Consider the following 9,643-nt stretch of genomic DNA (forward strand, 5'->3'; position numbering starts at 1 on the left):
CCTTTTTTGATGCTTATTCAAATCAACTTGTATTCTAAGTAGCTAAAAATCTGTAGTACTAATAATTTTGACATAAACTGACCTCAATTAAGATTGATTGTAAGAACTTGACTGTCCATTAAAGTCTGGTTAAATTAGTAGTGCTGTGAATTCACTGTGTCCTATAACATTTTTTTGTGTCATATGATTGGTCACTTTGTTGTTGAGTCCAAGCTAAAGCACATGCTATTATTTAGCTACTGGAATCATTTTTAAAAGTTGAAGTGGAATATTTATGAACGACAAAAAAAGTGTTATCACATCAATAGACAGTTCTGTTGAACCAAAGGTAAAACCTTTATTTTTAATATCATAAATGAACACAAACTGACTGCAGTGTAAAATAAAAAAACATCAACGAAGGAGTCAACCACTTTAATGCATGTGGAAGTCATTTTTAGTTTGTGCCAACAACCGTAATCTAAAAAGCAAAAAAAAACATTGTGCACATTACTTCATTTGTTGTGTCAACACCATGTAAAATACTTATTTACACAATGTGTACAGTTATTTATAAGCAAGTGTAAATACTTCTAACTTATGTACAAAAGGTTTAAAAACCACTCATTATCTGAACACAGGCTAATAGCACACACCTTTTCCTTCAAAACATATTGCATGATGGTCACTTTGAGACATCCAGGAGAAATGGAAAAATAACTATTTACAAAAATCATAAAAAGCCAAAAAATAATTCCAGAATGAACAAGAGTCTATTCATATTTATGTGGATTTAAATAGTTCTAATGTAACAATTATAATTTGTTTACTGGCCCTGTGCAATATTTCTTCTGCACTTTAGGTTTAATGGCTTTATCAATTATAAAAATGAACTGTGTTCCTGCCAAACAAAGAGCTTTAAGAGGAGAAACATCCCTTAAAAAAGGCACATATAAGAATAATTGCACAGGTTTTTAGTCCCAATCTCGTCTGTAGATTTCTATTACACTGATGAACCAGCAGAGAGGGGGAATATTATCCCAAAAATCTGTTCAGTAGTAAAGACTTTCTTACATCAATATCTTTAAAAAACTAAAACATTTACAGGCTTCCATATTGGCATTAGCTTTGCAACCGTCACACTTTGATGAACACATTAAATCTCACATTTCATGAATCCTTCTGCCAGCTTTTCACTTATCAAAACCTGTGATGAAAGAGTGCGTTCATGATTCATTTTAAGTCATAAAAATGTTGGTATTCAAAAGCTTACCAGCAGCCAGACTACAAGGCTCCCAGTTCTAGTGAGGTGTTCGTGTTTAATGAAACAGAGGTCGCAGGGCCTTTCCCAGCTGGAGGGCTCAGATGACGATGCTGGTGCCATTGCGAGAACTCTTGTCCTGAGAGAGACATACTTTAGATTCTTTTTTTATAATGACTGTGCGTTTGATTATGTGTGTGTGTGTGTGCGTGCGTTTGTCTTGAAGTAAGCGCGTTTGTGTGGGTGTATGTCAATTAAAGCATTGTGTGTCTTACAGAGTACTGCTGGTTCCTCCGTACTCCTGGTTTCTGTCCAGGTTCGTACTCCGAGTACATGGGAGGTTTGTCAACGAAGCCTCCGCCTCCTCTCCTCCCTCCTCCTCCTCCTCTCCTGCTGCTGCCCTCATCATCCGAGCTCCATGACCCTCCTCTGTTGGGCAGTGAGGCTGGGGGAGAGTAGTTTCCTCTGGACCTGCTGTCAAACAGGTCATCCCTGGAGCGGGAGCGGGGGCGGTCCATGCCTCCTCTTGGCCCGCTGTGACGTCGCCCGTCCAGTGACTCCTCGCTGTAGCTCCTGGGAATGCCTCTAGACCGGGGGGGTGAGGGGTAACGCCTGCCCGCCGACCCTCGGTCGTCACGGCGGCCGAAGCCGCTGCGGCTGCTCTCGCTGGAGCTCGGGGGTCGAGTCTTGGGTGCAGTGGGTGGGATTCTGCCCGGCGGCTGCTCTCTTATAGGTGGAAGCGTGATGACGCGACGCTCTGTGGGGCCATCATCAAGGGCAGAGATCATGCTAGGAGGGCCGGGGGAAAATGGGGCGTTGATGGGCATGTGCTGGGGAGGGGGTGGCATCTGCTGCATGTTCTGCATGTTCTGCATGTGCTGCATGTGCTGCATGTGTTGCATGTGTTGCATGTTCTGCATGTGCTGCTGCGGAGGAGGAGGCTGGGACTGATGAGAAGAAGACACCAGAAGAAGAAAAAGACAAATGAAAACCACCACTCGTGCATTTCAGGGAAATTCACAGAAACACAAGAATTGTGCCCCAATTCAACACTACAGGCCCAGTTAATACTCTGTGGGCATCTACTATAACACTAGAAGTGCTGCACTTTACTATTTAGTACCAACAGGAAATGACACAATCAGTGCCCTGACAGATGTCAATCAAAACACAACACTTTTGCCAAAGTTCAGCTTTGCAAAATGACAAAAAAAAAAATAAAAAAGAGAAAAAAAAAAAATGGTTGTACACAATTCACTACTGAATTAAAACATGAACCTTTAAGGGAAAAGATAAAAGGCACTATTTCACACAGGAAATGGCATATGTATAATAATTGTGGCTGATAGGCCAACACCTATTAACTAAATTGATCATGAGACAAATCTAGTGGCTTACCACCTGGGCTAATCCATTTCCTTGGGGAAACAGATTTTTTAGAGGTATTTTTTTAATACCAACTCAGTTGAGTGTTACATTGTAAAGGGCCCAGTTCAACTGTGGCCGTTTGGAACATCTAGTAACACTGTTGATCTCCGCCTTGGTCAGACATCACGTCTTAAAAAAAAATTGTTCTGATTGAGCATAAACTGACCCTAATTCGACCATGACTTCCATCATCCACCACATCTCTGGTTTCATCTTCTTTCTTTGCAATGGTTTTTAACTTTTAGCACATAAAATACCTAATAATCAGCTGCTCTACTGTTAACATCAACAGACTTGAGAACATGGGCGGTCACATACCTGTAGCAGAGGACTCGCCATGTCCATCCCCCTCACCTGGCTCTCCAGGTAATCGAGCATGTGATTGGAGTTGGCAGGGGTGTGTGCGCCGTGGACACTGGGAGCGGGCATGCTGTATGCTGAAGACTGAGGAGGGGGGAGGGGCATGGGCTTCATCGGGAAGCTCTTCCCTGAAACAGATCCTGGAGACGAAAAAACATTTACAAAATAAAAGGGATTTATTTGGAGACATTTGTGGATGAATACGGTCCAACGGTATTAAAGCCACAGTTTGCTCATTAACTGCTGTGTAACATGATGTGTGTGTGTGTGTGTGTGTGTGTGTGTGTGTGTGTGTGTGTGTGTGTGTGTGTGTGTGTGTGTGTACCTGAGTAGAGCAGCGGGTTCATCTGGGAGGCGTGGCTCATTGGTCCATATACCGGCTGTCCTCCCATCCAGGGCGCCATGGCCTTCTGAGCGTCCTTCATCATACGATGCTGCATCACCGCTGAAAGACGGACACAGCACATTCTTTAATATTCAACAGTACAGGAAGGTCCTCACTAAGTGCACAGGCTGTTTCTTTATGACATGTTTTCAAGGACTTGCATATGAATAATAAATGTGGTATAACTAAACACCAAAAGAGATTTCTGGAGCATACAATAAGGTACCAGCCAACACTGACTGCGGTTTATACGAGAACAGTAAGAATACCAACTTGCGGAGATGTGGTTGTTAAAAGGTAACCCACAGTCTCTTGTTTTATTTTTTGTCCTAAAGTCAGTTAACATCACACAGGATTGCAGTCAAGCGCAGAAACGGGTTTGACGATTTAACTTGATGGGATAAGTTCACATTTCTTCACGTCTGTCTCTTTGCACTGTGCATTGAGAGAGTTATCGGTCACTGAAATCATTGCTCCTGTCCATACTAGCCCTGACATGATTTCAGTGGATCTGATGGGGGCTTACTGTACATTGCACACAGACAATGCATATTTTTCAAACTTTGAACAAATATTTTTCAAACACATTTCAGACCTTTCACTAAAAATTGTTTTACATTTCTTTCAGACACTTTACTAATGTTTCTCCAACATTGTACTAATATCATCCAGATATTTTAACTGATATTTTTCTAACATTTTACCAAAATGTATCTAATATTTTTTTAGACAGTTCCGTAAATTCATGAAATAAGTTCACACTATCTGCTGTTTCCCTCCCAAGTTGCCTCATTGTTTGTCTTCTTTGTTTTTCTGACAATAAAGGTTGTAGATTGAATCAGCAGCCCACTCCCATGTTTCGGATGTGAGATCATCCCTAAGGCACCAACAAGGAGAGTTTTCTAAATGCTGCTCGGCTCTCTACCTTTTTCAGGACAGCAGCATTGCTGCGGGCAGCAGGGACAGCGAACATAGCAGCAGCATTTCTGAGGGCAGCACTGGCAGCAGCAGATACCGAAGAGGATGATCAGCAGCAGGGCTCCGATGACGATGAACAACACTGTTAACCAGTCTGAGAGAGGAGGGGAAGAAAGACCTCTTGTTAATACGCACTTCTGTCCCTGATTTTGTTATGGCTTCAAATAGCATCCTATAATGCCACATTTAGGTTTAAACAAATCAATAGAAGAAGTTGCGGAAATTCTGTATTTGGGGCTGTTCTAAAAATCAGTGAGTGAAAGTTTTTTCTTTTTGTTTCTTACGGTAAACGATGAGTTTGACTTCTTTGTCAGAGTCTCCGGACGTGTCTCCAGCAGCCTCGACGGAGCAGAAGTACACCCCGTTGTCCCACCACATCACCTCAGTGATCACCAGGTCAGCATCTGTGCAAACACAGAGAGACACCTCCATTTAAACTGTGGTCAGCAACGTTTAAAACAAACCAGTTCTCTCCTCGTACTGAGACAGAGCCACGAAAGCGAAAAAAAAGGTTATTTACAATAATTTCTGTTGTGGAAATGTATCATATTGTTCTTTTAGTTAGAACTTGTATCGCTTAAACCTGAACATATGCAGACGAGAGCAACCAGACTCATTTAAAACCTAATACTAAATGTGATCATATCGAAGGTATCTTAACATTTCTGGCTTGCTGTAGTGTCATCCTGATCTCACCACTTCACCCTCTTCCCACGAAAACAATACCAAGGCTGGGAACCTGGCCTTCAGCAGACAGAGGAGGAGGAGCACATCTGCGAGGGGGGGGGACGAGATAATGTCCATATATACTCTGTTAAACTATTCCTTGTTGTTAGACCTCCGATAGAGCTCTATCCATTCAGCTGAATTATTATCTGTTAAAAAAAAAAATCTCATCTCGGTTATTTCTCACAGGGGAGATTTTTTTTCCACCCCAATTTCCAATATCAATTAATCTGTGGGTTATTTTCTCAATCATTAATGAGATGTTTGGTGTATAAAATGTCTGATATAGTGGGAAATGCCTTTCACCGTTTCACCAAAGACCAAAGTGACAGAATTTCTAATTTAGTTCAAAACACTAAAACATATTTACTGAACTAAAATAAAGGACTAAGAAAATCATAAACAATGGAAATTAAGGAGGTTTTTGTTTTTGTTTTTTACATAAAAATACCTAAATGGATAATCAAATTTGTTACAGATACAGTTTGTCAATCTACCAATCGATTAGTCAACATATCATTTTGGCTGTTTTTGGAAGGAGGAACAGTCAAATCAAAAGTGAAGCAAATCATTTTGTCTCAAGACTCGACACAGCTGGGTTGAGCCCGACGCCAATAGTGTCTGAATGAACTCACTATTTTGGATGGTGATCCTGCGTTCGCGGTACTCTGCTCCCAGCGTCGGCTCGCTGCTCCCTCTCTTCTGGATCACTGTCCGGACCGTCCGCTGGCGGTCCGGACAGTCATTCGCTGGGTCCTGTCCCAACTGTAGTGCAGACTGGTACGCTGCAAAAATCAGAGGCAAAGTTTCCATTAACACGTTCTTATACCTGTATGCTTGGTCGATTCATCACTTTGGTCCAGACTGAGATATCTCTACTACTGGACAGACTGAGTTTGCACAGACATTCATGGCCCCCTGAGGATAAATCCTACCGACTTTGGTGATCCCCAGACTTTTTGGAATACTTGCAAAAGCAATGAAACTCCTGTGTATTTTGTGTTTAGTGCAAATAAGCACTACATCATCATCGAATGATTCAAGGACTTTATTTGTATCTTTAAAAAAAAAGAAAAAAAAAAGGCTTTTATTAATGTGAACCCATCGTTTTATTTCCAACATACCTTATCTGCTTTTGTATTACTGTTGAGTATTATTTTTGCATTGTATTAATTATCTAATTATATTTCACGGCAGTCCAGAAATGTTCAACCATGTACAGCACTTTGTAACTTTGTCTTGAAAAGTGCTGTATTGTTTATTATTATTTGTCATATCCACAAGCATAATGTGTCATGAAATGCAGTGTGGCATATCCATTGAGGCTGCACTAAAAATAAGAAATATGGAGTAAAAAATGTTACAAAAAAAAAAGATCCCAGCTGTAGCTAAATAAAATAAATAGTGCATATTGTGACTACATATTTGAAGTTATTCATTCTGGTATTGATGGATATTCAGAGAGAACAGAAGATTATTCACATACATTAAGCCTCCGCTTCATGGACTAGCCTCTCAGAGACTTATGCGGTCTACGGTTACCTGTGGAGTAGTACTCCAGAACGGGGTCCTTGCAGAAGGACTTGAACCTCCAGGTGAGCAGAACATCTTGGAGGTTTGCAGAGGTGGAATAGTCACAACGGAGCGTGACTGCGGCAAACAGGGTTGTGCTGCGCTCCTGCTGAGGAACATTCACCTGAATACACACCGACACTGTTGGCAGGGAAAGCAAACGGACGGTTAGAAACAGTAGTTTGTGTATTTGTGCAGGAATACAGCCATCTCATGTGCTGAATAAAAGAAACATGTCAGTTTAGAGAAACAGCTCGTGTGTTGCCAAAAGACGAGGAGGAAAAGTGTGGTCAGACTGAAACAATGTGTGTGAGGGTTTCTCTCAACCTAGGAGTTCATTTTCAAAGTGGCAGAACCAGAAAAACAGGTGTTGCAGACAAAGGGCACAGGAAATGGCTTCGAGTGAAACTACCAGCCAAACATTGAGAAGATGGAATGAAACCTGTTGAGGAAATCTCTGTGAATATTGACAGGCCACAGTGACTCTTACATGGGTTACAGCTTACAATCATAGATATCAGTAAAGTTCTCTAAATATATTTTTTTTTAAAAATTAAATAAAAATCTTCAACAACAATCATTTTCTATTTTCAACATTTAGACCAACTATCTTTGTGTCACGTAAACAAACACTGTCATGTGACCGATCCCTCCAGTTTGGTGCGTTTGAGTCAAAATGTTGACAAAAGTTGAACTCATAAACGGGTTTAATCGAAGAGCACGAGGACGAAATGTGAAAGAACGGAAATTACCTTTCAGAAGCGTCAGCAGGAAGCTCGCGGCAGCTAATCTCCGCATGATGACAATAAAAACCCCAGCTCTGAATAAAAAGTGGAAGCAAAACTATCCGCGAATGATAAAATAAAAAAAATACTAAAAAGAAAAAGAGCGAAAACAAACAGAGTGCCTGTATTCTAAGCTAAAAGTGAAACGCAACTGTTCATTGCGTCGTCCTGAACAGTGTGTTTGCGGTAAATACCTGAACCATCTCTGGCCACACCCCGAAACAGGTGAATTCATCCGCACCTCTGTGACGCAATCAAGTGCACAGAAATCCCCCCCATAAAAAAACAACAGGAGTGAGTGTCTGCTAATGCTCATTTATAATTACATACATAAAGTACATAATAAAATACATAAAGGTGTGATTCTCATAGTCTTAATGTTATGTGTATTCAAATTTCAGTTTTCAACTTCATCATAATATTGGGATTTATACCGTAAGGATGTGTGACTGATACTCTTTAAGGTTATTTGTCTAATGATGGTATCATTGTCCTTCCACACAGAGCTATTTACTTAACTAAATGAAAGTAATACATATGATAATATTGATTTTGTGGCATAGGAAAATACCGTTCTTATTATGTTCCTGTGGTACTATTATTAGACGGTGTAAATGTTCCGCATTCAGTCAACGCTCAGGTGTAACTCTGGTGTAAAACCACTAGATGGCAGGCTAAACTTGTTGAATCTGAGAGCTGGATATTCATGTTTGTGTGTTTTCTGTTGGAGCTCGACTCTTGAATCTTCTAGTTTAAACTATGAAAGCAGACTGTTTATTCCCCGGAGGAAAGACGCTTTTAAAACGTGTCCTCCTTCATAAAAGACTGGGACCATGTGCACATCAATGGGACTGTTTGTACAGAAGTGTTGTCCGAGTCCTTCAAATGGTCGAAGATTGTTTTTCCTCAGAGCATACCCACTCTGCACCTGCAGCCCGGTCTGTGTTTCCTACTCGTTCCCCCTTACACCTCCTTCTGCTGCATTGCATCATCGCTATGCATTTCATTTCATAATGCAGAATGTAAAACTTGTAATCACTTTGAAAAAGCACATTTAAAGCACAAATCACAAATATACCAGCATTAAATTAGCTTTGGCACTATGCTAGTTCATTTAAGTCCTCATGCACGGCAGCTACTGCAGCTGAAGTCACATACGGTCTGTTAAAGGACATTTCCAAAGTAAAGTGATCAAAATGACTGAAAAGTTGATTTTAACACACATACCTATATTTGTATTTGAGTTACAGTCAATAAAACGACATGTTTCTATGTTGCGAAGGTTTATTTATGAAGAATTGGGATAAAAGAAGTGGCTGCACTGATGTGAACGGTGATGGAAAGTAACATAGTACATTTAGTTAAGTACTGTACTTTAAAAAAAAAATGTTTTGAGGTAGTATTTCCATTTTCTACTACTTTTAACATTTCAGAGGAAAATATTGTACTTTTTACTCCTCAATCTCTCAGCTGTAGTTACTCTGCAGAATTTGATTACTCATACAAAATATAATCAACACATACATTATGATATAACATATTAATCTGACCAGCAGCATAAAGCAACTAAAATAAGCCCCACCTTTATTAACTTCAACATTAAAGTGACGCTGACATATTAACGCATCAGTAATCTAATTATTAATTATATATATATTATGTATATATATATATAATAATATAATTATAAAATTAAAAATGAATTAAAATAATATAAAAATATAAAATATATATATAATATAATGATATAACATAGAATATATATATATATATATATATATATATATATATTCTCAAATGGCTTGTTTTGCATAATGAGCACTTTAACTTCTGCTACTTGAAGGGTATTTTCATGCCATTACTCACACTTGATAAGATTTTATATGGCATTGCTACTTCTACTCAGGTAAATAATCGGAGTACTATTCCCACCACTGTATTCAAGCATCTGTAAAGTTGTTTTCCAAACTTAACTTCATTTATTAAGAGTCTGACGCTTTAAAACTCAAATAATCTGCTTCATCAGGACTGTGTGCGTTTGGTTTGATCTGATTTGACTGAAAGCTGCCAAACAAACCACCAACTGTCATCAGATTTTGATTTAAATATTGCTAAAAATGTATGCACTTAAGTACCTGGCACATTCACAAAGACAAACACAGCTTTTAC

General features: G+C 39.6%; 1 protein-coding gene across 1 annotated transcript; it reads right to left on the reverse strand.

The window, feature by feature from the left end:
* Positions 1-398: 398 nt before the first annotated feature.
* On the reverse strand, positions 399-7,660 carry LOC137887512 (immunoglobulin-like domain-containing receptor 1). Its single transcript, XM_068730574.1, has 9 exons — positions 7,442-7,660; positions 6,660-6,830; positions 5,753-5,902; positions 4,676-4,795; positions 4,339-4,485; positions 3,354-3,473; positions 2,987-3,168; positions 1,516-2,187; positions 399-1,379 (listed from the first exon to the last, which is right to left on the reverse strand). The coding sequence occupies exons 1-9, from the start codon at positions 7,485-7,487 to the stop codon at positions 1,341-1,343; spliced, it is 1,647 nt and encodes a 548-aa protein (XP_068586675.1). The 5' UTR covers positions 7,488-7,660; the 3' UTR covers positions 399-1,340.
* Positions 7,661-9,643: the final 1,983 nt, after the last annotated feature.

This window comes from Cebidichthys violaceus, unplaced genomic scaffold (genome assembly GCF_023349555.1).
Source record: "Cebidichthys violaceus isolate CVI_PGR_0920_01 unplaced genomic scaffold, fCebVio1.0.p SCAF_5, whole genome shotgun sequence".
NCBI lineage: Eukaryota > Metazoa > Chordata > Actinopteri > Perciformes > Stichaeidae > Cebidichthys > Cebidichthys violaceus.

Excerpts from the sequence above, each read along its gene's own strand:
- LOC137887512 (XM_068730574.1), bottom strand. The coding sequence starts at position 7,487 with ATGCGGAGATTAGCTGCCGCGAGCTTCCTGCTGACGCTTCTGAAAG. Across the intron at positions 3,474-4,338 it reads ATGCTGCTGTCCTGAAAAAG|CGGTGATGCAGCATCGTATG; the intron begins GTAGAGAGCCGA and ends TCCGTCTTTCAG. Across the intron at positions 3,169-3,353 it reads GAACCCGCTGCTCTACTCAG|GATCTGTTTCAGGGAAGAGC; the intron begins GTACACACACAC and ends TTTCGTCTCCAG.